General features: G+C 37.6%; 2 protein-coding genes across 4 annotated transcripts; one reads left to right on the top strand and one right to left on the bottom strand.

Moving 5' to 3' along the window:
- The first annotated feature begins 2,256 nt into the window (after window positions 1-2,256).
- LOC106348589 (DEAD-box ATP-dependent RNA helicase 3, chloroplastic-like) lies at window positions 2,257-5,860 on the top strand. Its single transcript, XM_013788351.3, has 10 exons — window positions 2,257-2,737; window positions 2,822-2,958; window positions 3,039-3,453; window positions 3,529-3,627; window positions 3,726-3,950; window positions 4,022-4,399; window positions 4,564-4,707; window positions 4,801-4,896; window positions 4,995-5,293; window positions 5,379-5,860. The coding sequence occupies exons 1-10, from the start codon at window positions 2,357-2,359 to the stop codon at window positions 5,455-5,457; spliced, it is 2,253 nt and encodes a 750-aa protein (XP_013643805.2). The 5' UTR covers window positions 2,257-2,356; the 3' UTR covers window positions 5,458-5,860.
- Window positions 5,861-6,818: 958 nt separating this feature from the next.
- On the bottom strand, window positions 6,819-9,628 carry LOC106348590 (UMP-CMP kinase 3). Of its 3 annotated transcripts, none has more exons than XM_013788354.3 (10): window positions 9,454-9,627; window positions 8,827-8,887; window positions 8,666-8,717; window positions 8,392-8,509; window positions 8,128-8,284; window positions 7,972-8,052; window positions 7,782-7,889; window positions 7,637-7,708; window positions 7,246-7,301; window positions 6,819-7,037 (listed from the first exon to the last, which is right to left on the bottom strand). In XM_013788354.3, the coding sequence occupies exons 2-9, from the start codon at window positions 8,854-8,856 to the stop codon at window positions 7,290-7,292; spliced, it is 630 nt and encodes a 209-aa protein (XP_013643808.1). In that variant the 5' UTR covers window positions 8,857-8,887; window positions 9,454-9,627; the 3' UTR covers window positions 6,819-7,037; window positions 7,246-7,289. The 3 variants fall into 3 exon arrangements, with proteins under 3 accessions (XP_013643808.1, XP_013643807.1, XP_013643806.1); XM_013788353.3 differs by having other exon boundaries at window positions 6,819-7,045; window positions 9,454-9,626; XM_013788352.3 differs by lacking the exons at window positions 6,819-7,037; window positions 7,246-7,301 and having other exon boundaries at window positions 7,398-7,708; window positions 9,454-9,628.
- Between the last annotated feature and the right edge of the window lie 9,911 nt (window positions 9,629-19,539).

Here is a 19,539-nt window from a genome sequence, read left to right as displayed (position 1 = left end):
AGCTAAAAACATTCTATGCCGTTGCTTCGAGATCTTTACCACTAAATCATTCTTTTAGAATCAAGTGGTTTTAGTTTAGTGGTAAAAAAATTTCAGCTGGAATTTTGGTTATGGGTTCGATTTCTTTTGATCACCTATAGATACTTTAAGTGACAAAAAAATCGGATTTTTATGGACCTTTTGATAATTAATCATTAGACCTAAAAACTTTTGAAATTATATCAAAATTATAAAAAAAAAAAATCATGCTTTTAGAAAGAGATAACATGTGATACAACTTGTGCTTTGACAAAAAAAAAATGTGATACAACTTGTGTCAAAGGTATGTGTTAAGTGTGAAAAAAAACGATTAGTTTAGTCATGTATTCTAAAGCGTCAAACAAGATCTCAGGTTCAAGGTGGCTTCTTTTTATATGCCAAATAGAGTCTACAAATCTAAAGACTTACTTGATGAAAGCTGTTTTGTATCCCATATTTGGGTTAAGGTCGGGTATTTCATGTTTTCGAGTTTTTTGACATATCGGATTGGGTCGGATATTTTTAATTCGAATTCAGCGGGTTCGGGTTTAGATATTTTAGATTTTGAAAAAAATCAAATTCTTTATTGATAAAAGTTTTTTGTACCTTAAAATTTACTAGTAACTTAACTAATTTTTTGTGTTAAAAAAAATTAACTAATTTTAAAAATTTTAATAGGTTGGACGATTAATAGATTTTAAAAAAAAATTTTGAAATAGAAAGACCCTAATCTAGTTGTTGTTTTAGGAATTTGGATCTAACTTTTGTTGATGCATGAAACATGAAGCTTGACATGGATTTTAAGTGAATAACAAATCAACTATATATATATATTATCTAATTTTGAGTCATATACAACATCAATATAAATATTTTGAATAAAATGAAAAAAGTACACTAGTGATTCAGGGTTACATATACATATGTTTGATTATTTTTAGATATTATTCATTCAAGTTTAGATATCTAATCTCTTGTAACTCAGTACCCATTCGATTATTATACTATTTTGATTTGGATTTTGGTTTGAACTTTTCGGATCAGGTTGGAGTTTCGATTCAGCTATCAGGTAAAATGCCCCCTAGTATCTCATAATATGTAAGAGAATGAAACTATGATATGTAAGACAATGAAACTAACTTATAACCAAAAAATATAGGGAAAATCGCATAAAAAACCTTGAAAGTGTCACTTACTAGCATTTTAAACCTTGAAGTTTTTTCATTAACACTTTTAACACTTCAAAGTCACATTTTTATCATTAAAAACCTCCAAAGAAGAAAAATGACCGGCTGAACAGGTTAAAAACAGTTTTTTTTAAAAAAAATAATTATTTAATTAATAAATAAACAAAAATTTAATAAAAATCGAAAAAATTAACAAAAAAACTCATAAATTAAAAAAAGTGATAAAAATAAATAAATATTTAGAAAATTAAATAAAAAATAACTAAAAATTCAAAAATAAATAAGATCAAATTAAAATACAGAAAAAAAATAAATTGAAAATTCAAAAAAGTTTTTTTTTTCATTTTCAAATATAATGTCGGAAATTATCATTGGAGATATACCAAAAACCGTCATTGGAGATATGTCGGAAATATGTCAGAAATGACGTTTTTGGCATATCTCCAATGATAATTTCTGACATTATATTTGAAAATGAATGTTGATCAAAAAAAGATATTTGAAAATTATTTTTTTTTAGAATTTTCATTTTTTTTTTGAAATTTATGATTTTTTTATTTTTCTTTATTTTTATTTGATCTTATTTATTTTTTGAATTTTTTGTTATTTTTTATTTAATTTTTTTAAATCTTTATTTATTTTTCTCATTTTTTTAATTTATGAGTTTTTTGCTAAATGTTTCAATTTTTATTAATTTTTTTGTTTATTTTATTAATTAAATAATTATTTTTTGAAAAAAAATTGTTTTTAACCTGTTCAACCGGTCATTTTTCTTCTTTGGAGGTTTTTTATGATAAAAATGTCACTTTGAAGGTTAAAAGTGTTAGTGAAAAAACTTCAAGGTTTAAAGTGATAGAAAGTGACACTTTCAAGGTTTTTTATGCGATTTTCCCAAAAAATATATGTATCCCCATACAAGGCTAGAAAATGACAAGTTTCCTATCCATATAAAAGTCAAAACAATGGGCCTAAACACACCTAAGGCCGGCCCATAAGGCCCAACATATCTGATATTTTACACCACTTGGGAGAGTGTTACAAATAAATAAGAGATAGGGCGAAGAGCAGCAGGAGAAGCAAAGGCGTGGAAGGTTACAAAGCCTTTCAAAAACAACTCTCACCTTATCTCTTCCTCCTCATCCTCCTCTCAAATGGCGTCGACGGTGGGAGTTCCATCTCTTTACCAGGTCCCTCACCTGGAATTCTCCAAAACCACTTCCAAGAAGAGGTCTACTTGCTTACCTCTCTCTCTCAACAAACCCTTCCTCTCTCCCTTCTCTCTCCGTAGACCTCGCCTCATCCACTCCTCTTCCTCCTCTTCCCTTCTCATCCCTTCCGCCGTCGCGACTCCCAACTCCGTCCTCAGCGAGGAAGCCTTCAAAAGCCTCGGCCTTTCCGACGAATTCGACAACACGGACCCCTCCCCCTCCGACGACGACGGTGAAGAGCTCGCTATCTCCAAACTCGGTTTGCCTCAGCGTCTCGGCGAGTCTCTTGAGAAGCGTGGTATCACTCACCTCTTCCCCATTCAGGTTCAAAGTCTCTTCCTTTCAATCTGAATACACTTAAAGACTTATCTGTTCTTGACTTTACTGTTTTGGTGTTGTTGTCTGAAGAGGGCTGTGTTGGTTCCTGCACTGCAAGGACGAGATATCATAGCTCGTGCTAAGACGGGAACTGGAAAGACTCTAGCTTTTGGTATCCCTATCATCAAACGCCTCACTGAACAAGCTGGAGACTATTCTGCCTTCAGGTTCCTTCTTTTGTTACTTACACATCTCTCTTTTGTTTAGATTGATGTTTCTGAATGTTTTGTTTTGTCTTGTTGAGTAGGAAGCCTGGTCGTCTTGCGAAGTTCCTTGTCCTTGCGCCGACCAGAGAGCTGGCTAAGCAAGTGGAGAAGGAGATTAAGGAGTCTGCGCCTTATCTGAGCACTGTCTGTGTGTACGGTGGTGTCTCTTACACCATTCAGCAGAATGCTTTGACACGTGGTGTTGATGTTGTTGTTGGTACTCCTGGAAGAATCATTGATTTGATCGAAGGGAGGAGCCTCAAGCTGGGCGAAGTTGAGTACCTGGTGCTTGATGAAGCTGACCAGATGCTTGCTGTTGGGTTTGAGGAGGCTGTGGAGTCGATTCTTGAGAATCTCCCGCAGAAGAGACAGAGCATGCTTTTCTCAGCGACTATGCCTACTTGGGTGAAGAAGTTGGCGAGGAAGTACCTTGACAATCCCTTGAACATTGATTTGGTAAGCTTGCTTCTTTGTTTCTTCTCGTTATTTAGATTGGACTCTGATGCTTAATGCTATTTACTGGATTGGTAGGTTGGAGACCAAGATGAGAAGCTTGCGGAAGGGATCAAACTGTATGCAATCTCAGCCACATCGACATCAAAACGGACGATTCTAAGTGACCTTATAACAGTATGACTCAGCTCTGATAGTTCGCTTGTTCCTAACATGGTTGATTGGTGTCTTTAGCTCTATATTGATTATTGCATTTTTTTTTTCAAAACTTGAAGGTGTATGCAAAGGGTGGCAAGACCATTGTTTTCACCCAAACAAAAAGAGATGCAGACGAGGTCTCTCTAGCATTATCAAGCAGTATAGCTTCCGAGGCACTTCATGGTGATATCTCTCAGCATCAAAGAGAGAGAACACTCAACGGTTTCCGCCAAGGGAAGTTCACAGTTCTAGTTGCCACTGATGTTGCCTCTCGTGGGCTTGACATCCCAAACGTAGATCTTGTAAGTTTTTCAAAGTTTCAGTAGATAGTGTTTGTCTGTCCGTGTTGTTCTGACATTTTTTCTTTTTACAGGTTATCCACTATGAACTTCCTAATGACCCGGAGACCTTTGTGCACCGTTCTGGTCGTACTGGGCGTGCAGGGAAAGAAGGCTCTGCCATTCTCATGCACAGCAGCAGCCAAAAGAGAACCGTGAGGTCTCTTGAGCGTGACGTAGGGTGCAGATTTGAGTTTATTAGCCCACCAACCGTTGGAGACTTGTTGGAAGCGTCAGCAGACCATGTGGTGGCCACTCTAAACGGTGTTCACCCTGAGTCTATTAAGTTTTTCTCAGCAACTGCTCAGAAACTGTTTGAGGAAAAAGGAACAGATGCTTTAGCTGCAGCTCTGGCTCACCTTAGCGGTTTCTCTCAGCCACCTTCTTCTAGATCTCTCCTCAGTCATGAACAGGTTTAATTTTCAATATACTTTTAAGATTCAGGAAAACAAATGAGAGCTCATTAACATTTTAGATTGTTTCTTGAGAAACCCATAAACTTTAACATCCACTAAATACTTAGATTTGATAATTAATTCTACAATCATGAACTGAAGTTAAAATGTTCGGACTGCAGGGATGGGTGACTTTGCAATTGATAAGAGATCCAACAAACGCTAGAGGCTTCCTGTCTGCAAGGTCTGTGACTGGTTTTCTTTCAGATGTTTACCGTCCAGCTGCAGATCGAGTTGGGAAAATCTTCATGATCGCAGATGACAGGGTCAGTCTCATTGAAATGATTATCATTTCAGCAGAGTATCTTTGAAACTATCTTATGTTCTTAGAAATCTCTGATTCTGGTAATGTGTATCAGGTGCAAGGAGCTGTTTTTGATCTACCAGAGGACATCGCGAAAGAGCTGCTGGAGAATGAAGTGCCAGAAGGAAACAGTTTATCCTTGATAACAAAGGTATTGTGATATTGGCTTCCCTTAGTTTCTGCTGGCTCTCACTCTTTTTTGATACAGTGAGATCATTTTTGACTAACAACACTTCGCATCTTTTGTAGTTACCCCCGCTGCAAGACGATGGACCGTCTAGTGATAACTATGGACGTTTCTCTAGCAGAGACAGGATGCCTAGAGGAGGAGGAGGCTCTAGAGGGTCAAGATTTGGCGGTAGAGGAGGATCATCATCGCGAGGACGTGATAGTTGGGGAGGTGATGATGACAGAAGAGGTAGAAGCAGTGGTGGTGGAGGAAGCAGCTGGTCCCGTGGTGGTGGTTCCAGAGGAAGTTCTGATGATTGGTTGATTGGTGGCGGTAGTGACAGACGATCATCAAGCAGCAGAGCTCCTTCCCGGGAGAGGTGAGTTTGTTAAAGCTTCATACAAATCTATGTTAACATCTGCGCACTTTGGCTCTTTTAACAGATTGATATGTCTGTAAAACAGGAGTTTCGGAGGTGCTTGCTTCAATTGTGGAAGTTCAGGACACAGGGCAGCAGATTGTCCTGACAAGAGAGGGTTTTAAAGTTAATGGCTCTGTTCTCGAGACAGAGAGAGGGAGATCCTTGTCCTTTTTTGGTGTTCTTAATGTGTATCCTTTCGTGCTTGCTTCAACCGTTTGTTTCAAGACGGTAGAGACTGCAGTCATGGAGGATGTTATACTTCAGACAAGGGTTTAATTATAAGCATAGTGCAGCAGAGAGTAAGTAAAGGAGAAGGTCTTCCTCAATTGGCATTTTCAGAGATTGCTTCAGAAACAAGGAAAGCTGATGGATCTTTTTTGTTTTTTTAGGTTATTATAATGGTCAGATTCCATGTTTCTGAATTTTGTATGATTTTAAGTGGTTAGACAGTCTGTTACACTACTTCTTTGTTTTGTACGTTTCTATTATTATATGTGAATCGTTAATCACATGTATTTGACAGAAGGACCTATGTCATTATAATAGATTTGTATAGGACAAGAGATGCATATGCTGCAAATCATTAGATTTGAATAGACTTTGTCACACAGTTGCCAGATACATACATAACCATGTCATTATAATAGATTTATATAGGTCAAGGGATACATGTATTGCAAATCCTTAGATTTAGATAGATTTTGTCACACAGTTACCAGATACATTTGATGATAGTTCTGTATTCTTTCCTTTATGTTAAACACACATAGAAAATATAAGATTAGACGGTGGAGGAAGGTGCTGTTAGTCTCTGGAAGTCTCTGGCTCGCTGTGGGAGACCACATTTAGTCAAACAATCTTGGAAACAAGGCTTGTTTTGTTTGCCACATCCTATGGAACACTTTCCGAAACACTCGAACTTTGGGTTTGGCGTTGGCTTCCTGTCATGTGCATCGCATGCTTGTAAAACACATGCCATCATCACCAATGCCATCACCATGTACACTTTTCCCGCCATTTTATCTTGAAAAGTTTCTTGTGTTCAAAACAAAAATTATCAGACAAATGTGTTTGTTGTTTGATAGAGATATGAGATGTGTGTGTATATAGTTGTTTATATACTGAGTTTTTGCCTCTATATAGAGCAAATTTTTGTTATTTGTTTGTGTGTGTTTTGTTTGCTATTTTTAGGTTGGTTAGACTTGAATAAAGTTTGCTATTTCTGTCTGGTTTAACTTATGTTCTGTTAACTGGATAACTCTTTGTTTTAGAACTACATTCTCGTTGTTTGTTTCTTTGTAAATTTAGTTATTGGAAAATATGAAAATGTATGACTATGAGGTTGAGGTATATAGTTCACTAATATTGATCTTTTATGTTTATTAGTAATGAACAAGACCATTTGTATCATGGATTTTAATAAAATTTAAATCCAACCACAATCTTGATGGAACGACAAGAAAAAGTAACCAGAGCACAAAGATTCCATTAATCTTAGTATATATTATAAAATCCAACGAATTTGTTTTATGAAATTACAGAAAAGCCAATCACAAATCCCATCAAATACAAAATCAAAAATGATATTAATAGGTAACAATGTGTATAATAATAACAGTTATCATATCATATAGTTATATAGAAGAAAAAAATAAGGCCAAACAGAGACTTCCCAGTAAAGAAGATGCAACCACCCAGCTACCTGCAAGTCTTTTAAAGAAAGCAAACATTAATAATCATCACATGCTCCTGTCAAAGATTCTTAGAGAACTAGATACCATACATATGATCTTAAATGCTATAACAAAGCATCAGCTTCCAAAACCCTTTATTCTAGATTCTCAAGCTACACTTTTTTACTTTTATAGATCAGAATAAAAGAAAATGCTCACTGCTCTACACATACATACCTGATCAATTTATCCGACATGTCTTTAGTTCACGATGCTGCAGCCTAGGCTTCAACCTAAATAAAACGTTCATAGAATTGTTAACTTCATAGCTGCAGCTACTTGGCCTCTATAGTTTATCACTGTGCCAAGATATTTAGCATTGCTCTATTCATAACGGAGATGTGAGAATTCAGAAAGTTGGATCATCAGAGTTTATGCAAATGCATTATTTATCATCTTTACAGAACACAGTCATGATGAATCTATGATTCAGACCAGTAAACAAACATTAGTTAGTTACAAACCTTCTACATTACAGCACAAACACATGTGATTCCTAGGAGGAATCTTTTTATTTCCTTTTTTGACTACTAGAGGATTAGAGAATCACGCAAGTATTGTTTTTTACCTTCTCATCTTCAGGAGAAAAGACTGCCTTCACCTCCTGAAACACATCTTCAATGGGCTTTGCGGCATGAATCTGAAGAAACAACAAAACTTTGTTATAACTTACAATTGCTGGACCGATCAAAACAAGAAAAAAAAGACTTTACCTTTCTAACTTTCCCCTTAGCTTCGTAGTACTGAATCACAGGTAAGCTAGATTCAAGAAACACCTTGAAACGCTTCCTTATAGTCTCAATATTGTCATCCTCTCTCCCCTTCAATAGAGGCAACAATCAATATACATGGAACAAGAGATTAGACAGAGCAAAGTCACAGAGCTTTTCATATTATACTAACCTGGTTTCGGCCTAATAGGCGCCTCTCCATCTCTTCCTCAGGACAATCAAAGAACAAGACAAACTTGGGTTCAATCTCAGTCTACAAAAACCATCAAACACATGTCACTAAGCAAATTGTATTTGCCATAAGAAATAAACTTTGAATGTTACTTACAACTTTCTCAAAAGCTGCTCGGTTTTCCTCGTTGCGAGGGAAACCATCAATAAGGAACTTGTCATTCCCGTTTTCCTGAATTGCTTTCTGCAGAAGCTTGATTGTAACCTCGGAAGGCACAATCTTCCCTTCTTTAATCATATTCTGGATCATAGTTCTGCACAAACCATTTTAAAGGCCAAAACAATTACATAAACCAACTCCAAACACCTATAATAAACGACCTAAAGAAAGATAATGCCAGAAGGTTTTTGAGGGCAATACCCATTTTCAGAGCCAGATTTAATTTCAGCTCTAAGAAGGTCTCCAGCACTCAGATGTGTGTAGCCATAATGTTCAACGATGTAAGCACACTGTGTACCCTTCCCACTTCCTGGACCACCTGTTCAACATATACAGGGACTAAACTCAGAAGATGTACAGTTAACTTCTTCTAATAAGTCTTGACTTAATGAAACATCCCATGGATCATGAGGACAATGCTGGCTGCAAAGTAACTGTTTTAACAAAGACAAATACGAGAGATGATGAAACTTACCAAGGACAAATATAACTGTGGGTTTCTTGGCACTTGCGGTTCCATTAACACCCTGGAGAAAACAGACCAAACATAAAACTTCAAACAATGTATCTCCCAAGCAGTGTTAGGTAAATGGAACATAACTACAATGATTTTAATAATCCTATCAAAAACGTTACCTTGTTAGCAGCATCAACAGTGGATCCCATCTTAGTACTAAGCAAGTCGTTCAAATATCACCTGTGAAGAAGAATCCAAATCATTTATTTCATAAAAGGACCAAAAGGTGCAGATCTAAGTGCTTTTTAGTACATGGAAGAAGATGTAAAGTTAGAATCAAGGGAACAAAAAGTTTTTGAACAGAAAGATCCAAAGTGATGTAAGCAACAGATAAATGCTGAATCAACAGAACAAAAAAAAAAGAGATCTTTGGATCAATTCAAATAGTAAAAAATGTGATCTTTGAAGCCTCTTTGATTAAATCTAGAAGAATCCGAATCACCGAGTGACTGAAGCGCAGATCTAAAAGGCTAAGGATGTAGATCAAATGAAAAACAAACATATTTCATCATTTTTTTTTCTTAAAAAATTTCTCAGAAGAATCCAATACAGATCGATTGGAATTAAACAGTTGAAGAACGAATCAAAGGTGAAAACTTTGGACGAAATGTAAGATCAAGCATTGGTGAAAAATGACATATGAATGAAAGACAAGAACCATTTCATTACACATGTTTTTTTATTGTTCCAAATTAACAGGTAATTTTCAGATAATAATCTAAGAAACTGTCCGAAATAAAACTAACCTGGAGAAGCAAAGGGGGGAACACGGAGAGATTTGATTCAACGCTGAAAAGTGAGAGATCGAGGAAGGAGAAGCAAAGCTATAAATACAAGCATACAAACTCACATATTTAAAAAAAAAATACATTCCTTTAAATTATTTTTTTAATTACCGACTTCTAGTTTCCATCCAGGTGTCCTTGTCCATTAAAAATTTTTCCCCGTCGGCAGTCCATTTAATAATTTTAAATACTGCTCATAATATATTGTAGTACTATTTAAATTGACAAAAATAATTGCTGACAATAAAACGAAATCCGACAACATATATATATTAGAAAATGACATTATTTTGTAGTTGCGTTTTGAAAGATTAAGGAATGAAATTTCTGTTTCATTAGATTATTTGATACTCCCTCCGTTCCTTAATGATAGATTTTTTAGAAAAAAAATTTGTTTCAAAAAGATGTATTTTTTATGTTTTCTATTAAAAAATTGTAAATTTTAAGAAAATTAATTGACTTTATTGAATTACTATTGGTTAAAAGTTATTAAAAATTGAAAATTACAGAAAACAATACTTTTATTATGGTAATTTAATGTGTTTTTTTAATATGTGTGAAAATACTGAAAAGTCTATTTTTTAGGAACGGAGGGAGTATATTATATCAAAGACTAATATACAAAGATGGAATGGTAATCATAGGTAGATGGTTATTTTTCAAAAGTATTTGTAGAATCATATGAGGAAGATGTGTATTAGAAAACAGGTGAAGATACGAGGAGGAAGATGATGTATACAAACTGGATACATCATACATAGTTAATCCGGCTTTTGTGATAGTAATATCCAGAAATTAAAAAAAAATAGTTATTCGACGAATCCGATCTCTACTCATCAGCCGGTTCCGTCCACTCCGTCTCGGCAGATCCAGTAAACGTCGCTCCCAATAAACATGCCGGACTGCTCGATTTTTAAAGCAACCTCCGCCATCTCCTACGACCTTACCTTGTAACCTAACACACCGAGAAGCTCGTCATCTTCTTCTTCCTTCACCATCATCATCTTGTCTTCATCAAAGAAAATGTCTGTGAATCGAGAAGATGAGGCAAGAGCTCGTAAAGTTTTTGTGGAAAAAAACAAGAGATTTTTCAAGTTATTTTTAATTCATGATCTATTTTGTAAGGATACATTTGAGATTTATGAAAGTAGTATAGTAGATTTCCATATAGCTAGAGTTTCTTTTAGGTTATGTAGTGCAAATTTCCTATAAATTATTTAAAATAAATAAATATTAAATTAATAATGTAAAAGATATATTCCTAATTATTAGAAAAACAATAAACTACATTTAGAGCCATCATAAGAGATTTCTCTAAGAATTATTAGTAGAAAAGTTTATTTTATCATAGGCAAGTACCTAGACGATCGCTTTTTGTGTCTATACTCTTGACCGGACCTGATCTTAGGCAGGTCTAAGCGCCAAATGAGCCTAACACATGGTCCTTGCTAATAACGGTAATTGTGAATGAATTGTGTTTACCTTTATATTTAATAACATTTTTTTTTTTTGACTCCACACTTTTTCACAAGCAAGATAGTTCGGATTTAGCGATCGATACACATTAGCTCTTTTCACGTGACAAGTCACTGATTTCCATATTCCTTGAGCTACAAACCAACCCGATTGATTAACATGTGAGAATGGCAGAGATGAAGATGCCGTGATAAATCATCATAATTCATAATCCGACCTATTTTCAGAAGCCTGAGCCTGACTTGCTCGCAAACTTTATTGAATTGATTGGTAATTAATTAATATTTGGAAGTATGTAACGAATATTCAAAACTACAAGTATGTCATATCAAATAAGTAAAAATTAACAAATTGAGACTATTTGACTAGGTCTGGACGTAAAAATCAAGTTTATGAAGAATAGAGAGAATCTTAGAGATGGTGAGAGGTTTCTCTTGAAAGTCATTAAGATCAGGGTCTCTTTGTCTCGTTGTCGCCATCTCACCTAATAACATTCATCAAAAACAAAACACACTCCATTAGTTGATATATATATTACATATATATAAATTATCGGTTCTATTTTTGTAAAATAAGACTGTTGCAGCAATAAGGACTAAGGAGTCTTATTCAAACGTTAAGTAGAACAGTACCCTACGGCTTATTTATTATGGATGGGAAAATTCTCAAATATTCTATAAAAGAATTGTTGGTTTGTTTGTTTAGACTAAACAATTATAGCTTTCTAAACTATATGTAGCAAACTCGGTTAAGAAGAAAATAAATGAATATAATGGACTAACCAAGAAGAATTTTACCAGTATATTATAAAATTGTATACCTGAATACCGTTCATGATGGGCATGTCCATGTCCATGTGAATGAGTCAATGAGATCATAGTTTCTGCCGGAACAATGAACGTCAACGGCTTCTTGGCCGTTACAGATGACGTCGATTTTACCCCCCAGACGGTCCGATAGTTTAAGATGCATGCTTTGGTTTATAGAACTATCAAAGCTGTTAACTTTGACTCTGCCAGATTTGAAACTTCATCAGCCATCTCTCTCGTTATCTTTCTTCTGAGTAACAAAAACTCAAATATATATTTGTTGCCTTTTCTATTTAAACGAGAAGACACTGAGAAAGGAGATTCAGCAATTATAGAAGCCCGAAACAGTATCAGCTGGATTGTGTTTTGGATTTTGGAGGAGGAGATCTAGTGGTCTTTGTACTTTTTCTATTTTTGGTAATAAATCTCAGCCGTTGCTTTCTCTACATGATCTTTCATATTTTTCACCAGATTAACCAAGATACTTTTACTTATCAACATGCCTGCTTATCAATGATGCTTAATTAGGGTTTAGATTTAGTTCAATCAATGATGATCTCTCGGTATTTTTATCAGCCAAAACACAATGTGAAGATGCGGTCTGCTGAGATGATCTGTATCAGTTCGTGAAGTATTACAGGAGGTAGTACATGCGTGTACGTAAAGATGGAGCTGAATGGAAGTTCAAGTTTTGTGATTGCATGGGCTTGCTGAGTTTGGAGAAAGAAAGAATATATGTGCTTGAAGACAAAAGGATATTTTCCATTAAGCAAAAAGGTTTTGCTTAGAGAGGAAGTTTACCTTTACAAAGAAAAGAAAGTGGTTTAAATGGAAAAGAAAATTTGCTTAAAGAGTATTTAGAGACTTGAAAAAAGTTGAAGACGAGGAGAACAAGTTCTGGTATGTTATATAAGGAGGGGCGTTGTAATAACCCTCACGAGCCAATAAATTTTTGGTAGAGAAAAATCCCGCTCAACCAGTTTTTAGTTGGTTCGACCATGATTAATAAAAATAAAAATCGACCCGGTAGATTAATTTCTCGACGGGACTGTCTTGTGGTTGAAAGACCTTCACTTGATAGTTTGGTCGAGTCTTAAATATTTTGGTCAAATTTTTATTAAACTGGAAGAGATTTTCCGAGAACAAGACGAGAGCCAAAGACAAGGAATATTTAGTTAAAAATTATTGGAAATTATCAACCAACTGCTACAAGTAATTTTGGACCAGACTCATGTCTTCCACCAGCCTGCTTGCTCAGTCTTTAATCACATGACTTGCACCTGCCTGCTTGCTTAGCTTCTTCAGTAAATGGCACATGACAATCACAAGCTGCCTGTGTGCTTGCTTCCTCCTTTAATTATTTATGATTGGCTGGAAACTACTTCATGGGAGGGAAAGGACAGTATGGTGTAGATGATGAAACAGGTTGCCAGCTGTCTGCTCTCAGCCAAGCTTTGTTATGAGCTAAACCCTCAGGTGAAGCAACCACATCTTGTATTTAACCCTCCTCCAGCTGCTTCCCACGTTCTGAAACCTACAGAAAAACCTAGAGAATTTCAGAGAGAAAGAGAGAAAGAAGAACAGAAAAATCAGTGAGAAAATTAGGAAAATAAATCAAGAAACAATTCTTGGTGATCTAATCTTCAACCCTAGACCAGTCTGTTGCTTTGAGAAAGATCAGAAGGTGAGATTTTAAAATAAAAACCTAGACCTAGTTCAGTTCAGATCATGATCAGGCCTTGATCTTTCTCTTTGATCAGTTCAGCTGCAAGCTTACCATGGAGAAGAGGATCAGCTGAGGCCATCTAGTCCTTTAGTTCATCTTGGTAAGCTTTGGTCTCCTAGCCTCAGTCAGTATCTGATCAGAACAGTTCATGGCTACCTTAGATCTTGGTCGGATCAGTTGTATAAGTTATGATACAGTTCAGTTCTTGTTTAGTTTCGGTTTGAATCCATCTCCTAAAACAGTTTGCTAAGCGGTTATGGATTGATTGGAGAAACGAAACTAAACTCAGTCTGATCTTGTCTTGAACTGTTGTTAACTGAATAGAACTGAACTGATCTGATCTGGTATGAAAGGAACCGAGCTTGAACTGATTTGATTTAAGTTGTTTAGCTTGAACCGAACTGTCGGATTGTTGATGTTCTGAACCCAACCTTATCCTGTTTTGATCAGCTAAGGTGTGGAGCTTTGCTAGTCCCATCCTATCCATTCAGTCTCTTGGTAAGCCACAATCAAGTGAGTCAGATGAGTTGTTGAGTTAACCATAGTAACCGATCAGAACCTTGTCCATTCTCAGGTCCATTCAGCTTTGTTCAAGAGGAACTTAAGTCTTGTCCAAGCCAGTTTCAAGACTGTTCTTTAGGTGAGTCTAGACAGATGTTGAGATAGATCATGAATGAGTCCTTGATTAAGTTAGTAAAGTGTCTGAATATTTAAGAATTGTGTTGTGTTTACTCATGGTAAACACTTACACTTAATGAATAATTTTAAAGTGAGGTTAATCCTAATCTTAGTACTTGTTCTCAAGTACTAATCTTAACTATGAAATAATCATGGTTTTGATTATGGATTAATCATGGTTTAATTAAGAATTAATCTTGGTTTAATTGAAAATTAATCTGAGATTAATTGAGTACTAATCTTGGATTAATTAAGTACTAATCTTGGATTAATTAAGGATTAATATGAGATTAATTAAGGATTAATCTAGGATTAGTTAAGAGTTAATTATAATTAATTAAGGATTAATTTTGGAATAATTATGGAAGTAAAATCATGTGAAGTCTTGTTATATTCACTATCCCTAAAGCCCCCGCATTACCGTGACTTGGTCCTGCGAACGGAACAAGGTCATGAAGACACGATGATGGGGTAGCTCCCTGGAGACCGTGTACTGCATGACGATGCAGTGTCAGATTGTCCATACCGGACATTCGACAATGATGGTGATGCTAACTCACTAGTCTCGGTTAGCCTTAGTGGTTTCTCGGGTCTAGTATATATATTGTATTATATGAGTATGGTAACGGGCGGGTGTTGTGGAAGTGATGTTTAAAATAAGAATTCACAATGATGATCGATATTAAAGTATAGTACTAGTACTTGCATGATCATGTATATGCATTGATAATTGCTTGATTGTTATTGATTGTATTGTGATTCTAGATTCACTGAGTAAACTAGTTGCTCATGACTCATTTGTGTGTGCAGGTAAACCTTAGGCGGGAGACACTTAAATTTTTTGGACGGAAGGAGCGGCCAACCAGCGGTAGTATTTTGTTGTCCTTGCAACGTACGTTTTGATGTATATTTACTTAAAACGTTGTTGGGCGATAGGCCGTAGGGTAAACTATAACAGTTTGTAAGATGTTTAAAGTAAATAAATAATGTATAAAAGATGTTTATAAATCACGAGTTCTCATATGATATTAGTCCTTGTCCGGGACGAACTAACTATCGAATATTGCTTTATCGGGTTGAAAAGCCTAGAGTAATATCCGATAGGAGTGTCTGTGTTCTTTGGTTGTTGGTCTAAGGTGATCGGATTTATTTCGAGAACCTCGGGTCGACCATCAGGGAACATCGACCGTGTCATTTCCGGTTATCTACGATCGGGGGTGTCACAAAGGTGGTATCAGAGCATGGTTATACGATGCTTGAATGGGACTTGTTTCAAATAATTTTCGAGTCGAAAATGTGTCGCAAGGATAATTAGGATATGCTGGTTTGTTCCTTCTTTTAGAAATAGATAGACCTGGGTAGAAACTTACCATGATCTTTCGTTGCAGATGCCACCGAGAAGAGCACTCTTTGGACGCCGTGGAGGTCCAAACCTCCCAATTTCGATTTCATCATCTTCAGACTCTTCGCCGCCATCTACTCCGACACCACTTCCGACTGCTAGCTTTGATGCTACACCTTCGGGATCTAGCTTTGAGACTGACCCGTCTGAAGGGTCATATAATCAGACACCGGTGCACATGCCATTGTCTCCAGACCCGTATTTTATGGACATTGAGGTGGATGTGGTACACGATAGTCCAGTGCACGGAGATCATTACGCAGCTCCTGCATCTCCTGCCGCTCATATTCCACCGGCCCCTGCCGCACCTATTCCGGCAGCACAACCTCAACCAGCGCCAACTGATCCAGCTATAATAGCACTTCTAGAACTGATGGCTGAGATGGTGAATTTGCAACATCAAGCATTGAATGCACAGCGTGAAGCACAGCGTACTCAGCAAGCTCCAGTACCTACCACTTCTCATCTGGACTTTCTGAAGATAGTCATGATTATGAAGAACTTGGAGACGAAGCGTTACCAGGGAGGTACTGATCCCTTTGAAGCTGATTCATGGCTGCACAATCTCGAGCAGAACTTTGCTGCAACCCGTTGTCCGGTAGAATTCAAGAAGGACGTGGCTGTTTACTATCTGGAGAAGGACGCCATCAGTTGGTGGTTATGCGTAGAGAGGAACTTTGGAGACTTCAATCTGAGTTGGGCTGACTTCCGTACAGCGTTCGTTCGAAAGTACTTCCCACCGGAAGCCCGTGATCGATTGGAGATTAAATTCATGGAGCTAGTTCAGGGAGGATTATCTGTTAGGAAGTATGAGGCAGAGTTCACCCGTCTCAGGAAATATGTCCACTATGGTCGAGAGGACGAGATGATGATTATCCGTAAGTTCCTTCGAGGACTTAACCCATATATCAGGAGCAGACTTGAGGCAGTAGAGTTTCATAGGCTTGCTGATCTTGTTGAGCGTGCTGTGAACGTGGAGGAGGCCATTGCTGCTGAGAGAGCTTCTTCTAGCCATTCTGCACAACCTAGACGTCCATCCGTTCAAAGTCAGCCTCAGCCACATTCTCCTATGCCGCGAGGACGGGGAGGTAGAGCTTTTCGGGGAGGTCGATCTGGAGATCCTAGACCTAGAACCCCAACTTGTTTCACTTGTGGCCAGCTGGGCCATGTTAGGAGAGATTGTCCGACCGTGGGACAGTTCCAACCGGCTGTACCATCTCACATCACTTGTTTCACGTGTGGAGAGCGAGGACATTACGCGACATCATGTCCACACACTCATCTTGCTCAGCCTGTTGTTACGAGTGCTAAACCCGTTGTACCAGTTAACCCACCTTTACCCTTACCTCCTGCTAAGCGTCAAGCCACTGCTGGTAGGGCTTATGCTTTAGAGTTACCAGGACCATCCGGACCACCTCAGGGTCCGATTTCAGGTTTGTTTTCCTAACCAATTGAGTGTTGCATAATTTTTAAATGATTGGTAAATTGGTGATATAAATAAAAAATAGTATAAAGTTGTTGAGTAAGTAATTGAAGGGAAAGTCAATTATTGTCAGCGACTTTGCTTGTGGAATATCCGCCCACATCCTTTTCGATTTGGGAGCAACACATAGTTTTGTAGCTCCCGAAGTAGCATCATGATTCGATGGAGAATTCACTAAGGTGAATTTATCCATTCCCGTTCTCCTGGAGATCAAGTTCTTGAAACTGAAGGTGATTGGCTGTCAAGTTACCGAGCTCACCTTGATTGTGGTCGAAGGAAGATTGTTTTCGAGAGAGATACCCAACCCCCCTTTAGCTTACCATGGCATAGTACCAAGTGTTGGAGCGTCATTAGTGTTAGCACTGAGAATTGAAAACCTTTTGGAGAAGGGTGAAGAAGTATACTTAGTGACCTTAGTTGTTGGACCAGTAGAAGACGAGAAAGAGCAGAACATGGAAGAAATACCAGTAGTCAGAGAATATGAGGACGTGTTTAAGGCATTAGAGGGATTGTCGCCGTCTAGGAGTAACGTGATATATGGTGTTTTATACATCTTGTATATATGCTTTTAAATTGGTTTTCAAGTCTTTATCGAGTCTTCCTAATCCTTTTGGAGTCATTACAGGTCTGGAGTTGCATTGGATGGGAGATGGATCAGCTGGAACAAAAGAGGCAGAAAACAATGCAATTTGGTGGTTTTCACGCATAACAGTCTTGATGACTGTTCCGGATAGCGGAGCAACCCAAGTGACTGTTCCGAGTGAGTGTTCCAGCGGCAGAGATTTTTTAGGAAACTACAATCATTACGGGATTTGCCCTAATTATCCCTATTTTCTCTCCCAGCCGCCTGTGGCTTTGATATATCATATTTTCGGTTTCTTTTTATCATTCTACGCTATTATAGACAGAAGAAAACCATTGGAGACTTTTGTGCTTTTGGATTGTAAAGGGAGAAGGCTCCATCTCTCTCACCATAGAGATGATTATCCTGAACCCTCTTTCTATCTCTTTTATTTACATGAAGTCTTATTCAGAATTGATCTCTGTGTTTTCTCTGTTCATGGCTGAGTAGTCAACTTGCTTAGTCTAGGGTGTTCGGGTGTTAGATCCGTGAGTTAAACATAGATAAGTGAAACCATTGATTGTCTTCATTCATAACTATTCTTAATGCTTGCATTAATCTGGCCGCTTAATGTTAGATCCTAGGTTTAACCTGTTCATTAACCGTGTAATAGGTTGCTAGATCTGTTATGAATGAGCCTAGCATCCCTAATCAGCGAAAGTAGATATTAGGGTGTTTGGTGAACCTATCGGACTTGATCTCTATTGCTTGCTGTCGCATCTTGATCCAAACGAGAGTTTAGGTATCAAGATCGATCAGCATAGGGGGCAGTTCCACGACAGTGGGCTGTTCTACTTGAGTGATCCGAGTTCTAGACTTGCTCTTAATTAAACTTGAATAATTGTTTGGCTCACACTTGCTTAACACCCGACCAAACCACCCTAGGCTAGCATTTTAATCATCTGAAATCTTTAATTAATCTTTTTACTTGCTTGTTACGAAATCAACTTTAAAACCCCCATATTGTTTTAGCTTGATATTGATCCCATAAAGATAAAGTGTAATAGTTGGTCTCTGTGGATTCGATCCTAAAGTGCTACATCGACATACCATTCGATTGTGGTAGTGTGCACATTAGGTTATTTGGTGTGCGTATACACGTAATATCAAATTGGCGCCGTTGCCGGGGACCATCTTTTTACCTTTATTTTTCGGTTATTTATTTAGTCTAAGACCTCTAACTTGCCTTATCCTTTTTGTTGCAGCTAATGTTCCAGGTGCATGACCAGTAGACATACTCGGAGAAACGCACAAGGAGAGTTAGTTACATTTACCAACCAGGAGCTAGCAAGGTTAGAAAGAACAAATCGTCAACAGCCAAGGCAAACTGACACCACTATGGGTGATCACGCCAATCAGGATGATCTCGCTGCGGCTATGGCACTCATGCAGCAGCAGATGCTACAAATGCAGCAGACCATCCAAGCTCAGCAGGATGCTGCTGAACAGGTTGCTCTCGCGCAGCAAGAACAACAGGCGCAGACTGTTCCAATCGGGCAGAGAAACCTTCCGTATAACATCCCTACTACGCGCTCTGCCATTGTTCCTCCACTCTGCACCAGGCAGGACTTCGAGATCAAGCCTGCTTTGATTGGTCTAGTACAGAGAAAGGTGTTCTCTGGTCTCTCTACAGAAATTCCAATGGAGCATATTGAGAGCTTCGAAAAAGTCTGCAGTTTCACTCGCGCGAATGGTGTTCCACCAGATTACATCAGGTGCATGCTATTCCCATTCTCTCTTGATGGAAAAGCTGCACGGTGGTTGAACTCTCTCCCTACCGGCTCTCTCACTTCATGGGAACAGGTCCGATCAGCGTTCCTCAGCCATTTCTACTCTAAGGCGAGAACAGCT

The sequence above is a fragment of the Brassica napus genome, chromosome A6 (genome assembly GCF_020379485.1).
Source record: "Brassica napus cultivar Da-Ae chromosome A6, Da-Ae, whole genome shotgun sequence".
Classification (NCBI taxonomy): Eukaryota; Viridiplantae; Streptophyta; class Magnoliopsida; order Brassicales; family Brassicaceae; genus Brassica; species Brassica napus.
Note: the sequence above shows the minus strand (reverse complement) of the source record. Positions and strands in the feature narration are given on the sequence as shown.

Excerpts from the sequence above, each read along its gene's own strand:
- LOC106348589 (XM_013788351.3), top strand. The coding sequence starts at position 2,357 with ATGGCGTCGACGGTGGGAGTTCCATCTCTTTACCAGGTCCCTCACCTG. Across the intron at positions 2,959-3,038 it reads GGAGACTATTCTGCCTTCAG|GAAGCCTGGTCGTCTTGCGA; the intron begins GTTCCTTCTTTT and ends CTTGTTGAGTAG. Across the intron at positions 4,400-4,563 it reads CTCTCCTCAGTCATGAACAG|GGATGGGTGACTTTGCAATT; the intron begins GTTTAATTTTCA and ends TTCGGACTGCAG.
- LOC106348590 (XM_013788352.3), bottom strand. The coding sequence starts at position 8,856 with ATGGGATCCACTGTTGATGCTGCTAACAAG. Across the intron at positions 7,890-7,971 it reads GCCTATTAGGCCGAAACCAG|GGGAGAGAGGATGACAATAT; the intron begins GTTAGTATAATA and ends CCTCTATTGAAG. Across the intron at positions 7,709-7,781 it reads CTAAGGGGAAAGTTAGAAAG|ATTCATGCCGCAAAGCCCAT; the intron begins GTAAAGTCTTTT and ends TTGTTTCTTCAG.